Raw genomic sequence first — 22,196 nt, forward strand, 5'->3', positions numbered from 1 at the left:
TTGTACCAAGTAGCTGTGCCACTCCATCTTCCTCAAAACAAAACCCAATACTACAACAACACATGGGAAGGAAGCAATAAGTGTTCGGCTAAGTAAAGAAGGATGTAGGAGGGTGGTTTGTGTTACAAAAGGTTAAAGACAAGGGCCTGCTCCTCAGTTTGTTCTCTACCTGGCATCAGTTTATTTATTGTGACGTTTAAGCTACAAGCTGAATAAACAAAGATGAGCAAAAACTGATTTTGTTTTTCTGTTGAAACACGAAAATTCCTCGCGAGAATTGTACATCCTTACTTGTAACAGGTAACCCCAAGCTCCAATAGTTGATGTTTCTCTTTCCAAATTTGGTTTACAAACAAGCTGAACTATTCATCTGCATGGCAAATAGCAGGTTCTAAAGTGCAACTCAACTATTGGGGGCAGGACACATTTTCCTCAAAGAGGTAACAATAATTATTGCTTGATGTATTCACAAGTACACAGTGATGTTACCCTGTTCAATGCAGGTGTGGAACAGAAAAAGAAATCAGAAAACAGCAACAGAGGCAAAACTGTAAACTGATCCTTCCTCGCCTTCCGCCAACCAATCTCTCTGCACCCAGCCTCCCCCCCCCCCCCCTTTTCTTTCGTGACATTCATGAACGTTACAGGGCGGGGATGTAGCTCAGTCGGTAGCGCACTGGATTTGTATCCAGTTGGCCGCTGTCAGCGTGAGTTCGTCCCCACGTTCGGCGAGAGATTTATTTCTCAGAGTCAACTTTGTGTGCAGACTCTCCTCGGTGTCCGAACACCCCCGTGTGTACACGCAAGCACAAGACCAAGTGCACTCGAAAAAGATCCTGTAATCCATGTCAGAGTTCGGTGGGTTATAGAAACACGAAAATACCCAGCATGCTTTCTCCGAAAACGGCGTATGGCTGCCTAAATGGCGGGGTAAAAAACGGTCATACACGTAAAATTCCACTTGTGCAAAAAAAAACCACGAGTGTACGTGGGAGTTTCAGCCCACGAACGCAGCAGAAGAAGATGAACGTTACAGCAGATAGACCTAATATAACGCCTTTGGGCGAGCAGAACAGTTAAACAGCAGACAGAAGAACCCAGAGACACAAGGACTGTTTTTTAAAAATTTAATATATATTTTGTATATATTATTATTATTATTGTTTTTGTTGTTACAGTCTCTGGTGCATCTTAAGACTTAACTTAACGACTTACTAAATGTATATAATTAGACGACAGATTGACAAGCAATGCAGCCCACCTTATTCGACCAACAATTACCACCTTATTCGACCAACTATTACTGTATGGAAAACATTGGAAAATTCAAACCGCTCACCAAGCCCACAGAATCTAAAGCAAATTCCTATCACACACATGAACACTCTAATCAGGGACATGACTACAGGAGAGAGCTCTAGACAAGAGATTGGCCAGATAGGGTCACGACCTGGCTAGCCTGCATGGATAATGAAGATGAGATTGACCACAATCAATCACTGTGTCCACGTGCAGGGGGCCTGATATTGGTCACTCTGCCAGCATGGATTAAAATAGCAATTCCACAGAGATGGCTCATTTTTCTTTCAGGCTGCTGCCTGTCATTCTGGTCAAAACCAATTTCCGTCACTCTGGTTTGGCCAAGCTTTTGCAGTAACAGTCAGTATGATACTTCTAAAATATGTTTTTGCAGTAACAGTCAGTATGATACTTCTAAGACATTTGTTTGCTGCGAGTAACAGTCAATAATTATGATACTTCTAAGACATGTGTTTGTAGTAACAGTATAATACTTCTAAGCAGGGCTCCCCACGGACGCCCCTCCTAGAGGATCCTAGAGGGTCCCCGGACCCCCATTTTCAATTTTTAGAGGGTCCATGGACCCCCACTGCAGAATTTTAGAGGGTTCCAAGGCTCCAAAAATCAAAACGTCCCGGTGAACTTACAAAACATTGTGGTCTCGCATAGTGTTCTGTGTACAATAGCTTACGATTGCAGCCTGAAAAAGTAATTAGGGTACGCACGATAAAAGAAATTTAGAGCATCCCAGGACCCGCTCTTTTAAAGTTTAGTGCGTCCCAAAATTATCTATCTATCTCCATACATTTCCAGAACGTGTTTTTGGCTTCTAGTGCGTATAGAACGCAGGGACGCGCACTGTGTGGAGCCCTGCTAAGACAACAGTCAGTATAATACTTCAAAGACATTTGTTTGTAGTAACAGTCAGTATGATCGATATTTCTAAGAGGGCGGGGATGTAGCTCAGTCGGTAGCGCGCTGGATTTGTATCCAGTTGGCCGCTGTCAGCGTGAGTTCGTCCCCACGTTCGGCAAGAGATTTATTTCTCAGAGTCAACTTTGTGTGCAGACTCTCCTCGGTGTCCGAACACCCCCGTGTGTACACGCAAGCACAAGACCAAGTGCGCACGAAAAAGATCCTGTAATCCATGTCAGAGTTCGGTGGGTTATAGAAACACGAAAATACCCAGCATGCTTCCTCCGAAAACGGCGTATGGCTGCCTAAATGGCGGGGTAAAAAACGGCCATACACGTAAAATTCCACTCTGCAAAAAACACGAGTGTACATGGGAGTTTCAGCCCACGAACGCAGAAGAAGAAACTTCTAAGACATTAATTTTGTTTGCAGTAACAGTCAGTATGATACTTCTAAGACATTTGTTTGCAGTAACAGTCAGCAACTCCCTTTCGAGTTTCTAACCATCACTGAGTGCACGTGCATGTGAGAGAGGATTCCCCAGCTGGATGACAGTGACAGAGAGCCGCGGTAGTCCAAACCAATTACCGGAGTTATGAGGGTCAGCCGCAGGACAATTATCCAGTGTCCACCTCGACACACGCACACAAAAGATGACCTAGGTGAGTTTGCAAAAGAGGACGGGAGGGATAAGGAGAAAAAAAAAAGGGGGGGGGGGGGGGGGGGGCACCGCGGGCGGGGTAGGTGGAGAAAGTGGAGGTAATGAAACGAAACCATGACAATTAGTATCCATCTTGCCACACACACACAAGCGAAGGGACCTAGCACAAGGTGAGCTTGGAAACGGAATGCGAAAGGTGGTGTCATTGGGTGGGGGCGGAAAGGAGATTGAATGCTGGGGGGGGGATTGCAATATTAATGAAAGGATTAGTTTCGGGGATCTGTGTAGTTTGACAGAGGTCAAGGACAAAGAAGGTCGATGACATGAGGGATTGTCGTCAGTGAGGTGACGAACCTGGGTGGGTTGGGGGTGGGGGGGGGGGGGGGGGGTGGGAGAGAGAGAGAGAGAGAGAGAGAGAGAGAGAGAGAGAGAGAGAGAGAGAGAGAGAGAGATTTCTTGCATGAGTGCAGATGTAGGCAACTCTATGTGTGGGCGTGTTTTGTGTCAATGTGTATGTGAGAGTGTTGAGTGGGTGGAGGGATCGAAGGGCGCGTGTGTTCATGCGACAGGTTGTGCTTTAGCATCAGAAATTATCCTTAACACTATCATTCCAGCGTCGCGGACGACGCTGGTATCTGCGGTCGGGAAGACTTTCCACGAATTTGCCACAGGGCGCCGCCATGTTTTCTGTGCTCGACTGCGAGCAGACCACAGGCACATTACACCCAAAATTCTTGTAGGCATACACAGACGCAACATAGCATATACAGACAATAACACCCACAACACTTCAACTGCATATGAAAGGAATAAAAATAAATCCGCAAATCAGTCGCGCACAATACACCAGTTAGAAAAACAAGGAGTACCAAAGCGGCGTGCAGAAACTAAACTGACTCGGAGACTGAGAAGAAACATTTATCACACGATGTGGATAGCAAACATTAAAATAAAACAGATAACTCAAGCAAAAAATAAACACAAATATCGAAAACACAATAAACAAAGGTAAAGAAAACAAAAAGAGATGCTTGCCGACAGTCAGTGTGTGTGTGCGTGGTTTGCCGTGTGCGTCAGCGGGGTGTGTGTGTGTGTGTGTGTGTGTGTGTGTGCGTGCGCGTGCATGCGTGCGTAGGCTACGTTCTTGCGTGTGTGCGTTCGAATGAGAAAGAAGAGAGAGAGAGGATTGAACAATGAGGTCACGTTCTCTGTCACATGAATACATATACACACACTGAAGGCTACTTCGGACACGAACACTTGCCAACAACTGTGGTTGGACATGCTTTTGAAATGTAATATTTTTTCGACATGATTTCTGGACATACGAATCCCGCTGTGTTGCCTACTGATGTTGCGAATGATGAAGGTTTTGAGTTGACTGACCTTGAGGAGGGATTGCATCAGGCGTTTATCGTCTCAAATTATATCCTTGCTACTTTTCAGGAGTCAACTATTGCCATTCATGGTAACTTGGATAGTCAATGTTTTTATTTGTTTGATTCCCATCAAAGAAACAGAAATGGTAACCATTCTTCAAATGGCGCTGCAGTTTTGATGTCATCAAGTTAATTCCTTTGCAGAATTGATTGATTTTCTCAAAAGCCATTATCAATGTGTTTATCAATTAACACCTGTTCATTTCTGTCCAACTGCAATGCAAACTCAATGTGGAGGAAACAAGGATTCATTACAAACAAGTCATCCCTGTACATCAACAGATGTATGTACCTCAATCAATACTGCTAGTATGAGTGACAGGAATCTGAAAGAAAAAACAACCAAACGCAAATGTACTACTACTTCTACGACTCGTTTGAATGTAAAACAGAAATGTAACACTATCTGTGACAATGACGGTTCTACGACTCGTTTGAAGGACAGTATAGATCGAACCTTAACCCACAACTACGACAATTGGTGTCAGACTTTTTTGAACAGGAAAATATGCCTCTGTTCAACAGTAACCAAAACATGGAAGATGTTTTTGAAACTTTACAGAAATGTAACACTAGCCTATCTGTGACAATGTTGCTTTTGAATTGAACCCACATTTGTTGAACAGGAGAGAATGTTCCTGTTCAACAGTGCCCAAAACACTGAATCTGACGTTTTTGAATCTTTTCTGTCATCTAACTGAATCTGACGTTTTTGAATCTTTTCTGTCATCTAACCCAATTGCTCATGACTTCATCGATCTTGAACATGCCTACTTTTCAAAGAAAGACAGACAAAAGCGAAATCTGCATGTTAGCCATCTGCCTGAAATGGTCAATGCACTTTTGTAAAATTGTCACAGCTGTTATGCACTTTTGTGAAATGGTCAGTGCTGTTGTGCACTTATGCAAAACTTGGTGCTGTGCTGTTAACATTTGAACAAAATGCATTTTGTTCAAATGTTTAGTGCAACTTGCTACTATATAATCGCTGTATGCGCTTTGTGGTAATAATGCACTGTTGTGAAAAGTTTGCGCTAAATGTTGGCACTATGCATCATTGTTGGAGCACCCTCCTGTAGATGCACCATGCTGAAAAATGTACTTATGAATCAAGCATTGACTGAAATAAACAATTTATATATCCAGCACAACATGCAATTCATTAACTTTTGACCCTAACCTTTAACACTTCCCAAAATAAATCTTTGGTGGACATTGCATCGACGCTGTTCATTTTGAATGAACATTTTTCTTGTAATGTGATTACTATCAGGCAGTGGCCAGCAGTGTGTTTATGCGACAGAGTGTGCATTAGCAACAGCGGTTATACGTTATCCTCAACGAAATCCAATGTCATTGCCGATAGCAAGTGGTCAGCAATGCTGGACCTGGGTTAGAAAGTCATCTGCTTTTCATCTACTGTCCCTTAATTACCCCCTTCACAAGTCTAACACTCGCGTTACTGTGTGATCGAATGCCATTCTCTGTAAGCACGAACAGCTGACAGGCCTTAGCTGGCTGTGTCACAAACTGCAGTCACGATGACCTTCTGTTGTCCTGTGGTTTGCCGACTGTCGTCTCGAAATATTTGTCATAATGTGAAATTGGTGACGGAAATTAGAAGGTAATAGTGTTTGTGATTCAGTGTACGTATGCGCCACGTATGCGCCGAAGTATTCGTGTGTGTGCGTTAGTGCGTGCGTGTATGTGTGCATGTGCTACATATCCTAATTTCCATCATGGCGGTGGGGATAATGGATCGAATGCGTGTGTTAACGCGACAGAATTAGCATCACCAAAGACCCCGCGGCAAGCACGCATCCCCAACATAATGACAAACTGATTACCATTAGCAAGTGGTCAACCTGGGTCAGAAAGTCATCAACTGCTCCCCCTCCCTTCACAGCGCCAACACTTTCCTCTATGTCTGATTGGATGACGTTCTCCGGACGAACGTGCTGCCTGCTGCCAGACACCCACCCCTGTATGGTTGACAATGAGTGCCACACGCCATGATTACAATGCTGATTTTCTGTAATTTCTGAGCTGTCGAGATGTGATTTGCCTGTAGACGTCTTCAAATATCTTGCCATTAGTGCGTAGTTTTGTGATGGAAATGAGATTGCTGGTTAGTTCATTCGCAGGCTTGCTTTGTGTTTTCAATCTGGTGTAACTGATACTGAGCAGTGCCCCCCCCCCCCCCAATCTCTCTCTCTCTCTATTCTAACTGAACACGAACACGCTCACATTCACGTACGCGCGCACTTGCACGCACGCACGTACGTACCCGAGCATGCACGCGCACACACACGCACTCTCTCTCTTTTATCTCTCTCTTTTATCTCTCTCTCTCTCTCTCTCGTACTCGCATTGCAAAGAAGAAATCATCAGCAACTGAATCCCCTCTACTCGCTCCACTCTCACACACACTGTTCTTGTACCGACAGCTGAGGTCAAGCCAACAATAAGGACCACAACCAGACGACACAGTCCAACCACAATAGGATCCCAACACCAAAGCCAAGAGAGGATTTCCCCCACAAGTCTTAGCAAAGCTTTCACGCCTCTGGTAATCCTCCAACATCCCTCAAACATCCTCCTGGCTTCCTCCTCCTCCCGACCCTTTTCGGTTTCCTCCCCCAAAGCTGACCCCCCGCAGCCCCTAACGTCTGTCATGCAAACAGGTGATAAATGGAGAAGGACAAACACAACAAGATATGGAGTAGAAGTATGCGAGATGGCACATACACACACATGATATGCACGCCTTCCATAAAAAGTAGACTACTGAAGCTGGACTGCATGAATATGATAGTTATTATGTAGTGTTGTTTGAGAAAGACTGGTATGGGATATATATTCATTTCATCAGCAACATAATGAGAGAGAGAGAGAGAGAGAGAGAGAGAGAGAGAGAGAGAGAGAGAGAGAGAGAGAGAGAGAGAGAGAGAGAGAGAGAGAGAGAGAGAGAGCATGCAACAAACCACGACAGTTTAGAGATTTTCGGCAGACCAGTAATGTATCTTGAAACTCGAGGCCTAGCCAAGCTGGACACTGCCACTGGCGCCTTGGGGAAGCGTGTGTCAGTGCGATTTATTCATATCATGGATGAGAGGAACATGTTTCCAGCTGACCAAAACCCGGTGGTTATGATATTCCGATGACTCATCCACACTCAAAGGCCAGAATTGGGCGAAGCAAAGAAGAGACTGGACAAGTAGACACACACAATCTAGTGGATCACAAATTGAGAAAGACGCAGTACTACGGTTCGATAATTTTTAATTTGACAATCAGTTTTCGTCCTGAGTATTTTGGGTAATGTTGCTTCAATGTACAAACTGCTAATTTAGAACCTCACCCTCTAGAATAAACCTGCAGTATACCGCCTATCTTTCATTTGAATCATTTCTCCTTCGTCGACGTGCACACTTTTGTCTTTCCGTTGCTCTCCCTTCTTCTCTCTCGCTATCAACTTCAACGTCTATGAACTAACAAACGATATTTCCTTATCATCTGTCCGTCTCTCTCAGAGACAACGGTTTTTTTTGGTTTTTTTTTACCCCTTCCACTGTTCCAGATTCCTCTGTTCTTGTTGAGAAAATAATAATCTTCACCTCATTTTTTATTCCTACTGTTCTTTCCAAATCAGTACAAGTATTGGGGTATGTTAGCTCAAATCCATGAATTCAAATTAGGTTGAAACTTGAAAGAAAAATGACCAACAGTACCGAATAACAGAGCTGAGGTACAAATCTGATATCAGCAACGTTTTTTGTTCTCCCACCAAGCACCTCACCCTAAACCACAGGCACACAAACCAGGCAATAATCAGTGTCCGTGAAACATGAGGCCAGACGACTGGACACGTTAGAGAGAATGATGGAAGCACACCACGCAACTAGATCGAAACGAACAGTAGCCGGTAGCTGGTCTGTGCATCGTCAAAGTCACTATTACAGTCAGTTTGCAATCTCGGCTGATGTTGTGTACGATCACGCCCAACATTTGCGTTATTTTGAAGGTATTCTCTTTCATCCTCGGATTACAGTTTAATCCAGCGTTTTGAAAAGAATGTCTCTCACATTAGTACCGATTGATTTCAATGGAAATGTCCATATATGTTAATATTTTTCTTAATCACTGTGCTCCTGTTGGCCCAATCTGTGCAATTTCCTCAATAATTTCTCTTCCAGACAGTCATACAAGCAGGGACCTATAATATAGGTCTATGATACAAGTAACAATGTGAATCTCAAAACCGATGCGCACGGAAAAAAAGAGAGAGAGACAAAATCTTTATCTTTATTATCGAGGGTAATAGATAAGCAAGAATATTGCTTTTTTACATCGAGAGAGAGAGAGAGAGAGAGAGAGAGAGAGAGAGAGAGAGAGAGAGAGAGAGAGAGAGAGAGAGAGAGAGAGAGAGAGAGAGAGAGAGAGAGAGAGAGAGAGAGAGAGAGAGAGAGAGAGAGAGAGAGAGAGAGAGAGAGAGAGAGAGAGAGAGAGAGAGAGAGTACTGGCGTGTGTGCAAGTTAAATGTGTCTTCAGCACGAGGAGTGATTCCTGGAACACCAAAATGAATGGCCTGAGTAACCTTCGCAAATGTTCAATTTAAGCCAATTTTTCCCACAGAATCAGCCTCCAATAAAGGTCCGACAGCTGCAGTCGTAACTAAGGGCAATTCAGCAGGTGAGGCAGCCGTTTTTCTTCCCGAAGGATGAGATACGATTTCCCTTATCACGTCTACACCTTGCCTGGGCCTTCTTGGCACTTGATCAGAGAGATACACAATGTGAAGGGATGGAGAAGAAATCCACACTCCGGTATCTTGTGGGACTGTAGTGACGTCATGCACATGCACATAGGGATGGTGAGACAGACAGGTAAAGTCTATGCAAACGTGCGCACGCACGCGGACACACAGACACACCATCCATAGACAGACACAGGTAGGAAGACCCGCCACATCATACCAGACCACAGCACACACACATTTATCACACACAGAAAGACCGTGACAGAAAGGTACACAGACTGACCAAACGCACACCTGAAAATAAGCATAAGAATTTACACCAGTCAGACAGACAGACAGACAAACGTCCAGGGAAACACACACACATAGACAGACACAGACACTGTTTACATTGATTGCAGAACACATATGGTTTACTTTTTTCACCATACGATTGGCAAAAGGTTATCCAAATGACTACAATTCAAAGGCTAAGCCACGGGAGTACAGATCCAGGCACAAGCAGAGATGGGCAACCAACATCAACTGGAGATAAGACACAGATGGGGGTGGCCAAGCCAAGGTAGGGGAATTACTAACAAATACCTGTGTATAAATATACCAAGCCTGCCCCATAAAGCCAGACAGGTAGATAACTACTAAGCTGACCCCCAAACGACTTCCGTTCTATCCGTTTTGCTCCTTCAGAGTCAGTGTTGGGACGAACACTTCTTTTGATCCCGGTGATCTGATCTTCTGCGCGCCTTTTTATCTAAACGCTTAGCTCTTCTATACTCAGTGTAATACTTCTAGATGATGCGGACGAAAGGGCGGGTTTACATTCATGTTCCTTCAAACGGAAATGAAGATTTAAACCAAGTATCCGAGACTCTTTATCTTTATGAGTTGACTCTGGTAATACAGAGTCAAGGGACAAAACAACGCATTCATTTTTTTTAAAACGACAAACGCCTTCGAACAAAGAAGTGAGAATGCAGCATCATGGTAGTTCCTCAAACCAGAACAGCAATTTTTACAGCCCAGCTCAACCTCTTCTGAACAACAAACCAGGAAACAAGGAGGGGTGTGTGGGGGTAAGTGTCTGTCTGGGTGTGCTTAGCGAAGAGCAAGACTGGGGTAGATTTATGTCCAAGAGGTTGTGGTGGGGCGTTGGTGTGGACCACCCCTTAGATCGAGGGAAACGAGAAGACGCAGACAAATAAAGTAAGGTAAACGAGTTAAGGAGAAAAGGAAGGACAGGTACAGAGAGTGCCGAACGCAGGTGGATTGTGATGATCAAAGACCCACTCCTTCTCGTGAAAACATTGCTACTCTCCATCTGGGATCTGGCCAGGCTTTTACATGGGATAAGATTTGTTTGTTTGTTTGTTTGTTTGTTTGTTTGCTTAACGCCCAGCCGACCACGAAGGGCCATATCAGGGCGGTGCTGCTTTGACATATAACGTGCGCCACACACAAGACAGAAGTCGCAGCACAGGCTTCGTGTCTCACCCAGTCACATTATTCTGACACCGGACCAACCAGTCCTAGCACTAACCCCATAATGCCAGACGCCAGGCGGAGCAGCCACTAGATTGCCAATTTTAAAGTCTTAGGTATGACCCGGCCAGAGTTCGAACCCACGACCTCCCGATCACGGGATCGTTTACATGGGATAAGACTCCACTAACACACATACCAACATTTAACACCCTGACTTACTTGTTGTGACGAGATTGATTTTTGTTTTTTTATAAATGAATTTCTTAAAAGAAACCAACACCCTGACAGGTTGCTGTGGTGAGTTATAATTTTTTTGACAAGTTTACTTCTGAAAAAGCTACTGGTGGCTTTTACGAAATTAATTCACCACAAATTTCCCACTATGCCCAGACAGCACACATGCTGTTAATTTCTGGTATTTGACCAAGTGGGGGGATGGTCTTATCCAACGTAACAGCCTAGCCAGATCTGAGATGGTGACCCGCACTGTTTTCACGGGAGGGAGTGTGCCTTTAAACAATGAAGACGCCCTCGGAACAGGTACACCATTTAGGAGAGCTATCAGTAAAGCCCATAACAAGAGGTTCTCTCTACCCCTAAAAGAGCGTGGGGAAACAGCGTGTTTGAAATAAACCGTGGCAAAAATCCACAGAACAGAATAATAAAATTCTCTCACCTGACGCTAAAGGTATGTGTCTCTCCGGGTAGAGATCTGTGAGAAACAAACTGTTGACCAGTGTCGACTTGCCCAGTCCGGATTCACCTGTGATGGACATAATGCAAATGTGGTAAACACATGTTCAAATCATGATCAATTAATTGCAAGTAGGTCAGTGAAGGTGACGTAAACCATAATGACTTAATAAACTAAATAAATGTGTGTGTGTGTGTGTGTGTGTGTGTGTGTGTGTGTGTGTGTGTGTGTGTGTGTGTGTGTGTGTGTGTGTGACATGAACTTTTGAAGGTGTTTTATTCAAACAAGCTGCTGATTGAAACCATGATGGCTTTAATTTTTTTCCCCTTGGTTCAGACTTCTCAATCTAAACAGTTCTACTCCCACACCCCGCGCTCCATGTTGCCATTGACACACGCCCCCCAATTTTGTTTCCTGCGCAAGGTTTAGCGGAAAAAAAATGTAGAGATACATTCCTTATTGTGTAAACAATCGTATAAACCACCTTTTTCTTCTTTTCTTCAGCGTTCCAGAATTTTCTGGTTACGTGTGAGCTCGTTTGCCCATTTGGGTTCCCCACACTATACTCTGAGAGCATAGTCAGCTCACTCCGCTTTCGTTGAGTCGGCATGCTGGGTATATGTTCGTGTTTCCATAACCCACCGAACTCCGACATGGATTACAGGATCTTTTCTGTGCGCACTTGGTCTTGTGCTTGCGTGTACACACGAAGGGGGTTAAGTCACTAAGCAGGTCTGCACATAAGTTGACCTGGGAGATCGGAAAAATCTCCACTCTTAACCCACCAGGCGGCAGCGACCGGGATTCGAACTCACGACCTCCCGATTAGGAGGCCGACGTCTTACCACCACGCCACTGCTCCCGTCAAAACCACCATACATACGTCTAGGATCTTACATGCGCTAAAGGCATCCTTCCACTAAGCATCTACAGCCCGGCTTATTACAGCATATTACAATTTTTTGCTGAAGCGATCTTGTAACTGACACCACGTTGAATCCGGCTGTTGGTTTTGGGTGCGTGTCCAAGTGAAATGATGCTCTGATCCAAAGTCAAGGTTTGGGCCTGGGCCGAGGAGCACGAGAAAGTATCCAACCGGGTGGGAGTCAGCCGCGGTGTTGGATTGGTTGACACCGAGATTTGTTGTGATTTCAACGAATCGGACTCCGCGCGCGGTTTGTTCTCTCCCGTTTGTGTTTCACCCACTTTTGCCCCCTGTGCCTCAGCCCTGCACACATCTGTGTTGGTGTACATACGCCGTTTTCGGAGGAAGCATGCTGGGTATTTTCGTGTTTCTATAACCCACCGAACTCTGACATGGATTACAGGATCTTTTTCGTGCGCACTTGGTCTTGTGCTTGCGTGTACACACCAGGGTGTTCGGACACCGAGGAGAGTCTGCACACAAAGTTGACTGAAAAATAAATCTCTCGCCGAACGTGGCGACGATCTCACGCTGACAGCGGCCAACTGAAAACGCGGTCAGTGAAGGTGATGTAAAACCGAGAGAGGGGCGAGCTGACGAGTCAAGTGGTCAAGTGAATGATTAGGTTTTCTACATGAACTGACCTTCCAACCGACATAAGGAACCCCAGGTATACACGGGTCGCCGTCATTTGGTTACATTAGATTTGAGTAAATCTGTCACTGACACTGCTGCCCTAATGTGTATCAAGACCACATAGAGAATCAAGACTCTATATCCTTTGCTTTTCTGTGTGCAGATGTGACTATTGTCTGTATGAACACACACTGATTTAGTGTTAGATGATCCACTTGTGGTGAGACGTCTATCCACTATAAAGACTTTTGGGTCGATGTATCTTTAAATGTTTTGTTTTGTCAAAACTTAAACGTTCCATTAACTAACCGTTCTTGTTGATTGGTCCTTACTTCTAAGTGTTCTTGATCATGCACTTCGCGAAGAGAGAGGAAGATGTTGATAAGAAAGGTGAACATTGTGTATTACCCCAACCATATCTATCACATGCTGGTTCTTAGTCCGCAGGTTGATGCTGGTCTCTACACATCATCAGCCGTGCAGCCAGATAACCACGCTAACAGCTGTGGGCGGGGGCCAGCGGTCAGCAGTAAAGAGATATTTATGGGTCAGCTGCCATACCTGGACAGGTGAGACCCTCTTGGGACCAAGCGAGAATTGCCACACCACCAGGTAGAATTGCTAGACCAGCAGTCCTTGCACTGAGTGCAGCAGACCCCCACCCTGCCCACCTTCCTCCCCTATACAATTACACCGCTCTCTTCAACCAGGAAGTCTGCCAGGTTTACCGAGGCCACACAGCATGGAGATCACAAAGCGTTTATTACTCTGTGGTTGGGACCAGAGACAGAACGATTACAAACATTTTCACTAGTTGCGCCCATAAAATTCAACCCGCAAAAATGCTACTTACATCTGCATTTGTTGCCACTTTGTGGAAGGGTCATGCAGAAGCTGAAATTAATGTGTAACAAATATGAAGTACTTCGGTCAACAGATGTAGAAGTTATCAGAATTTGTGTGGGTTGCATTTTTTGGGGGGTTACCACTCTGGGAGATGCGTCTTCCGTGGAGCAGAACTTCTACAACGGTCTTATTGATAAAACTTGCAGATGCAGGGTTTACTGCATTGCTCTTGTTCAACTCAGGAGAAAGACACAGTTCACCTGGCCATCGATGTTGCCAGCTACGACATAGTCTTTCGACCACCAACAGGATTTGGTTAAGATGAAACTTTATCTGCAGGATTTACTTTTAGCAGGGATGCTGCTTGGGTTTATTTTTATCTGCCAGAACAGTTTCGGCAGTATTCGACAGTTTTGGGCAGTCCGTGGCGCCCCCCCCCCTCCCCCCACCGTGAAAAAGTTCGACAATTGTACCGAAATGTCGGCACAGTTTTCGGCGATTTGATACATGTTTCGACCGCAAACGACACCCATATACAATTTCTGCACCCATCAACCCCACCACTGCAAGAAGGACTGTGTCTTTAAATCATACCAGGTCCGCTAATGACCAGAGTGACCGTGACACGAGAGGACTGAGACAGTGTGTCCAGTGACATAAGCCTGGTCAGCAAGAAGACGTCTGTCTGTCTCCTCCGCTACTTTATCCCCCCATAAACACGCTATTATTACGCCTCATGTATAATGGATGGTATGACCGGTAGTCTGGGTGAATCTCTGCTCGCTAGAAGGACTGGCGAGATTATTGAAACTTCACCACATCCTTCTTGACAAATCTGGTGTAGCTATATATAAGTCTTGCTGAGTGCGCTAAGGTCTGTCTGATAGATCGCCATAGGCTTACCAGTCCCTAATAGGTATGAATAGGGAAATATTGAAGTAAGGGCAACATAATTATTCTTAAATGTATGGTTCAATTTATAAGAAACAGTAACAAAAACACTGAAAAAAGATAACACGTACATTGTGTTTGCTTTTTAAGTTAGACTAGCGCGTGTTGAAGTAAAAACAACAGAACTTCAAGCATGTGTCAACTAAACGCGTCAGGTTTGCAATGGCGATTGAAACGAACAAACAAAAACCACGTAAAGACCAAAAACCAAGAAGAGTCTAACGAACTTTAAAGCTGGACAGATTCATCTCCACTCAGAAACCCCATGCATGGTTCCAAGAAGACCCGCAAACACAATGCCACACTGACAAAACCATGGAGAAATGGCCCACTGACGCTAATCACGTTATTTTCTACTCCGCCCACAGCAGTTCATACACGGAATGCTGTGTGTGTGTGTGTGTGTGTGTGTGTGTGTGCGTGTGTGTGTGTGTGTGCGTGCGTGCGGGCGTGCGTGCGTGCGTGCGTGCGTGTGTGTGTGTGAAGGGTTTTAATCCCCCTCTTTCCGAACTTCGCTTGAAGTTGTAGGACCAACTTTTCCCAGGAATAGCAAGAGCAGACACAAATGCACAAAGACAGCGACAACAAGAGCCTGCAGCTTGCGTGGCATTAACTGTAATTAGCAATGGCCTGAAAAGCTGTTCCACTGCACAGCCTGACCAAGCCTTCAGGCGATAGAATGTCTTTTGGTTAGTTTTGGTGCCATCGCCACAGAATGCGATGCAGTTCCGCCAAGACAAAATTCGCTGGGCTTCTGTTTCAAGCATGTTGTTTGCAAAACTTCTGAACTATTTTCGGCGTTTTACGAGCACTTTGGTATATTCTTTCTGTAGATGCGTTTGAGTAGTTAATGTGTACGAAATGTGTTCGTCATGTGTGTATAACAGAAACAACACCATCGAGTGTTTAAGATTCTGTGAAACCAACGCAACCTATGCTATTCAGTTAACTGCCTAACTTAACCCTATTTAACCTTTGACACCTGATTCCAATGATCTTGGGTTATCAGCTATAGCTCATGAGAAAAACAACACCATCTCGTGTTTAATTTTCTGTGCACCTATGACATTATGGGGGCGAGGACGCCCCCATTCTATACGGATAGTTTAGAGGTTGACCATGGGCAGCGCCATTTTGTTGTGAAATACGTCATCAGTTTGTGTACACAGGAAGTTGTGACATCCGTCACCCTATGGGAGGGGTGACGTCAAAATTGTTCATCTGTAGAAAGTTGTGAAATCCGTCACCCTATGGGAGGGGTGACGTCAAAATTGGTCATCACAGAGTTTGTGTAACACAGGAAGTTGTGAAATACGTCACCCTATGGGAGGGGTGACGTCAAAATTGTTCAACAAAAACATGATAAGTCGCATTGTGCAGGGTCAACTGCAACAAACTCAAACCGAGCCATTCATTCCTAGCTGTATTTGAGTGACTTATATACCCGACATTTTTATTTCTTATTTTTAGCACAGGTGTAGGAAAAATCATGAACCAAAATGTTATTTATTTTCTAATTTAACATTTTTTTTTACAAATATGACCATGGTCTTTTAAACATACAGTGACATTAAACATTGTTATGTTAAAAAAAAGAAAAAAGAAAAAAAGCTTTTGTGCACAAATCAGAAAATACATTGTACATTTTACCTACAGGCCAAACAGTGTCTGTTGGCGGCAAAGGGCCCAGCAAGTTGCTATTTTTAGATCGATTAAAAGTTGTCAAGAACAGGCGCTTACATTTGGATGTGTCCACTGATAGTAGGTTTGGTTGTGATCAATCAGAATGATGTAGGAATAAAAATGTATGACAGTTTGGTATGATGACATGTAATTCAAATATGCTGAAATGTAATATTATACATGATATAATATTATTATGGCTGTTGCCATGACCATGAACCCCAAGAAAGGTTTAATGTCATGTAAAATCAAAATACCAAAATCAAGCACCTACTAATCTGGTCTAGGGTGCGGCTTGGACCAAATATGGATGGACACGCAACTCGCTCAGCCAGCCAGCGCTGCGAGACTTACAGCGGCCAACTTCGCCGCGGCGCGCTCATTGGCTCAGCATTGAACTTGCGTGAAGGCCGATGCGCGTAGATTCCCAGAATGTTTACTTTCGGTTAGATTCTTCGACAGCATTCGCAGATGTGACTGCCGTTACAGAGGTGAGTAAAACTGACCATCGAAAGGAAAATAAGATTCATATTGGTAATACTAATAACATACTTGCACAAGCATGTATCTACCAAAACTGTATGGGAGCACATAGTTGGAAAGGCGTGGTGAAGCGATCAAATCGAATCGTCCGTCAGCACGCGGTGTTCTTCTGGAAAAGACCGAAACGACATGTGACGTCAGTCGTTCAGCCCGCGAGCGGTGGGATTGGGGGGGGGGGGGGGGGTTCACATGGTTTGTTTGTTTCAGAACCACACCCATATACACACATTTCACATGTAAACCATTTGTCCGCCCCCTGTCGATATTTATCGACTAAGTTCCTTGTTATGAGGATTGCTTGTGTGTGACATCTGTTCGTGAGACCTATCCCCCCATATTCTATCAATAGTTTCGTTGTGTGTGAGATGCGACGTAACACGTCCCTCTCTATACTACCGCCACTGCCTACGACACGCTGTCAGACTGTGTCTTTCATTAGCCACTAGAGCATGTGACTATCCCTCCAAATTCCAGCTGGTCTTGGCGTATCAGAGGTGACCTAACTTGTCTCTTTCATCCCAAGTAGAGACGACAGCCTTTGAGATTGAAACGCCACACTCCGCCTCTCCTTTGTTTATGACACAAACAACGCCATCTTGTGTTGAAGTTTCTGTGAAACCAACGCAACCTATGACATTGAGGTAATTGCTTGTCTAACCCTGGCAAAACCCGACATTAATCTTTGATGAGAGACTGTCAGTACAACGCGCAGATGTAGTGTCCGTCGTCTGTTCGTGAGATGCAGAATAAGCCTTCTATACCACAGCCATTGCAGATTTCATTCTTCGGATTAAAGCCACATGCTGTGTCTGTCATTAGCACTAGTTTTATTCTTCTTCTTCTTCGTCGTTCGCTAGATAGTTTTATTATAAGAACCTTTTCTAATTCCTATTAACTTGATGTTCTTTAACTATATTTATACATAAATGCATATTGTAAAGCAGTATGCATTGTTAGAGGATTTTTTAGTAGCAGTACGTGTTTAAATGTCGAAGCGGCTTTTCCCAGTTTTACCTAAGAGACCGACTGTATATTGTGTTATTGTATTTGTCAGACTTGATTGTACCAAGTCTCCACACATGTTGTAATGCGCTTAGAGCCAAATATTTTTGTTTTTTGTAAGGGATAGGCGCAATATAAATACACTTTATTATTATTATTATTAGGAGCATTCCGATGTTAAATTAGTTCCAGAGACACTGGCTTATTCTAACGATCGTCCTGGATGAGCCATGACCTAAGCTCTTCAGATACTGCAGCCAAAGATGACAGTCACAGGTTCCAAGCCTCATGATGTGGATGGTGTGTATGTGATTACCTTTGCCACATGATATAACAGTGATTGTTGAGATTATTAATTAGTTACAGAGACACCGCTTAATCCTAAGGAGCCATGACCTAAGCTCTTCCGTTACTAGCGCTTCCACTGCAGCGAATGACAGTGACAGAATTAAAGCCACGTGCTGTGACTGTGATTAGCTCTGGCCACATGATCTAACAATGATCATTACGATGCTTAATTAGTTCCAGAGACACTGCCTCACCCTAACGATATTCGCCCAGGAGCCATGACCAAAGCTGTTCCGTTACTAGATCATCGACTGCAACTTATGACAGTGACATGAATAAAGCAGCGTGCTGTGTCTGTGTTTAGCTCTGGCCGCATGGTATAACACTGATAATTTAATTACCATGTTTAATTAGTTACAGAGATAACACCATATTCAATCATTTTGGTTCACAAAGTGGTATAAATTGACCAGATTTTCCACCCAGTGTCACCACAGAGGACATTATAAGATGTTAACTTGATTGGTTGTTGACAGACCAGCTTTTTTGTCGGTCCGAGGGGGAGCATATCGTCTTAGTGAGAAAATAAGTGCACAATCAACCCAGGGAGCCATGCTTTGAAACACGGGTTCCGTGCTGATAACCACACGAGTCCCGGTTTGATAACCACTGGCAATCAAAGTTGGCGTGTGAAAGCAACTTTCTGTGTTTTTGAGTTCATTAAATGTTGGGATGAATATGTCAGGTTTGAGAATGCACAGTTCTGTAGGTTCATCTCGGTATTCCACCCCCTCGGCTTTCTGTTGTAAATATTAAGCTGAGTGATCGAATGTGGAAGATACGTTTGGTCAAAGGTCAGAAGATTTGCGTCGTGCAGCGAAGGAAAGAATCGCGATCTTGTTTCCGACTCAGTACCTCTTTGTTTTTCATTAGACCTGTCATTCTGCTTGCTAGGCTTTGTTAGATGTTTGCATATCTTGTTGCTATTTTCTTTGCTTTTATTATTGTTTCTTATTTGTGCTTCGTTTATCGATACAACGTGTTGTGCACGGGTCAAAATGTGTGTGTCAGGTGTCGTTTTACTTGAACTTGACGTTCGTGTTTCTCCGAACGTCTGTGTATCGAAACACAGATACACGCACTCCATGACTCTGTAAGAATACAAAACATATCGCTAGGTTTCATTTGTTTTTGATGAATGTATGACCTTTCATGAAGTAGTTTTGTTTTTTGTTTACTTTTGCCAGTTTGCCAGTTCGTTTTTGGAAGTTTGCAAAGCAGTGTCGTGTCGTCTGTTTATGTCTGGGGAAACACCAATGAAAAGAGCCGAAGAATCCCCGAGCGTTTCTATTGGGTTTGCTTTTGATTATCCATGTATAACCTGCTTCCTGCAACAATGGTAACCGGGGATTTATTGCCTGGGGAACATGAGATTTATTTCCCAGGTGCTTGTGAATGAAAACTCGTGAAAATGATGACAACACAAGCTGTCTGTCATCAGTTATGAGCAAACTGTATCATTGTCTATCAAGTCGGATTCCTGACACTCCAATAAGTTATTCTTCGGTCTAAGCGCTTTTGTTGGATCTTTTAGAATTCTTCCAAATATAATCCCTCCTCCCAGATTGTGACATTAACGTCCAAACGGAGCGTTATGTCTGTCTTTACTTTAGGTTACATGATAACGTTAGCTTTCCACAACTAATCACATTATACGATGCTAGTGGACAGCTAAGACCTCGAAGGACACTGTTACTTTTGCTAATCACAATTATGATAATTATGATGCAAGCTTATACTGCGCGAACCACAGACTAATTCCGCGCTCGTCGCTAAGGGCAACACCTAATATCTAGACTAACCGACTTTGCCACCATGACTAACAGATCATGTCAGTGACGGCATCAAGGCAGCATGTGCAGCGTGGTGTGTCGATCATTAGTTCTGGTGACACAGGCACATTCTTCACACCCTCTCATAACAACTCCAGCCACCGCACCTCCACACTTCTCATCTGTACTGCAAATCCACTTGTACAATTAGAGTGTGTGAGCCTCCCGAAGTAGCCCCCTTCTTCATTTCGGTCAGATGTTGGACAAGGACGGCTAAGAATCTGATTGCTTACGGTAATGAGCAAAGAGAAGGCTTCTCTCGCATCCTTTGCAACCATATTTTTAATAATCAGTGTATAATGTAGCGTTGAATAATGTTGTCACCCGCGACAACTGATTCGGTTCTAGTCCTGCCACGAAACTACTGGTCTTCACGAAGAGTGCCGTCTTAAAGAAGAGGTGCAATTGTGTTGCTAATCTCTTGGCTACATTGAGTCGATGATTGACCCCCAAAAAGTTACCATCGACATGCAGTGTCGGTGTCCAGTTTAGGTAACCAGCCTAGGGATTACTGCAAACTTTCGATCGAGATGCAGCTTGTATGTGAACCCTGGTGGACACTGAGAAAACCAGCATGTGACTTACCTACAACCATGAGTGTGAACTCGAAGCCCTTCTTGACTGACTTTCTGTGGACCTGGTTGGGGAGGTTGGCGAATCCCACGTAACCCGCTTGTTCCGGGTTGACAAACTGAAACACAGGAAAGGAGGGACACAAATTAACACACCGGCAATGAAGAGCATCAAATGTTATTGCATTCCACTCCCACACCAGATGTTTCTTCGGAATGGTCGTCAGTGCTCCGCCAACATGACAAACACATCTGTCATGTGTAGATGAGATTCAAACATATGAACAAAGAACGGACAGTAAAAGAATGGATATACACTCATATAAAAGACATGGACGGGATATGGAGAGACATGCAGTATGTGCGTACGCCAAGGAGCTCTCTATCTTCTGATACAGTACTCCTTGGCGTACGCGTGTGCATGATGGTCAATGAATGCGAGTCATCGTTAGTACCATGACGGCAAATAAGTAAATCCAGAAATGTTAGCTATCTGAAATGACTGGCCATCAAACAGAATGATGACAAAGTTACTTGCAAAATTACTAACTACTGAATGCAAATTACTTAATTTAAATGAAAAAAAACGGAATAACTGGCTCCATTTGTGTTTTGCAAACAAACAGTGAACATGTCACGTGAGCACTCATGTTAAATTCTATTACGGTTTGATACACGCACGAACGTAAAACTTGCAACTTTGTGGTTCTTTGTTTTGGTTTTGTTTATTTCTGGCCTCCATGCTATCCAAAGTGAATTCACTTGTCTGTCCAAGGCAGTGTCTACTCGCACTTGGTACAAGTCTCCTTACAGCAAACCTTTACCTACACTAAATAGAAGTAGAGCGAAGACAAGCTTAATCCCTGTTACATGATTTGCCTTCTTGATACAAGCCATTAGCATCCCCCTGACCCGTCTCAACGATATTTCACCTGGCAAGTCTACTGCTTATCACTGGTGGATGAATTTGTATGTTAAATACCTTGCATTCTTTCAGATAACTGTGCTTTTCTGTATTTTGTATAATACTCATGCTTAGGGATGGGGGCATAGAGAGATAGAGAGAGAGAGAGAGAGAGAGAGAGAGAGAGAGAGAGAGAGAGAGAGAGAGAGAGAGAGAGAGAGAGAGAGAGAGAGAGAGAGAGAGAGAGAGAGAGCAGCAACTGCAAAGAAATTCACCTGTCCCTTTATTTCTACGAATTCTAAAAATCTTCATTCAAAAAGAACAAGAGGCGAAGCCTTCAAGGCTCACGTAAGAAATCGACAGACAGTAACACAAACTCAATAACTCCGTCACACATACACACACACAGTAAGCATAAGTGATACGGTGCAACAGTGCGAGACACTGGATCTAGATCTGTCTGTCTGTAGCCTACTTACACGACTGCCAGATGGCCAGATCGACACTGCGCTTTCAACAGCCGTTCCTCACTGGAAACACGCTGTGCAGATTTACCTGTAGGAAATCTCCTTTGGTATCTTCTTTATCTATTTTTCTGGAGCTACGAAACCGAACAATGTGAAATCATGAGTGGTCTTCTCCGAATCGGGGAACTGCAGCTCGGTGATAACTGTATCTATACCACAATCCTTCACGCGATCTGAC

The 22,196-nt window shown here is 43.9% G+C and overlaps 1 protein-coding gene across 5 annotated transcripts in view; it reads right to left on the reverse strand.

Annotated features, from left to right (window-relative positions):
- LOC138975810 (septin-2-like) overlaps nucleotides 1-22,196 on the reverse strand; it is a 125,832-nt gene that overhangs the window by 25,291 nt on the left and 78,345 nt on the right. For all 5 annotated transcript variants that reach the window (XM_070348567.1, XM_070348563.1, XM_070348565.1 and 2 more), the window contains 2 exons: nucleotides 20,601-20,706; nucleotides 11,232-11,318 (listed from right to left, as the gene is read on the reverse strand). In XM_070348567.1, the coding sequence (XP_070204668.1) occupies nucleotides 11,232-11,318; nucleotides 20,601-20,706 (193 nt within the window). The remainder of the gene's footprint in view (nucleotides 1-11,231; nucleotides 11,319-20,600; nucleotides 20,707-22,196) is intronic.

The sequence above is a fragment of the Littorina saxatilis genome, linkage group LG9 (assembly GCF_037325665.1).
Source record: "Littorina saxatilis isolate snail1 linkage group LG9, US_GU_Lsax_2.0, whole genome shotgun sequence".
Taxonomy (NCBI): domain Eukaryota; kingdom Metazoa; phylum Mollusca; class Gastropoda; order Littorinimorpha; family Littorinidae; genus Littorina; species Littorina saxatilis.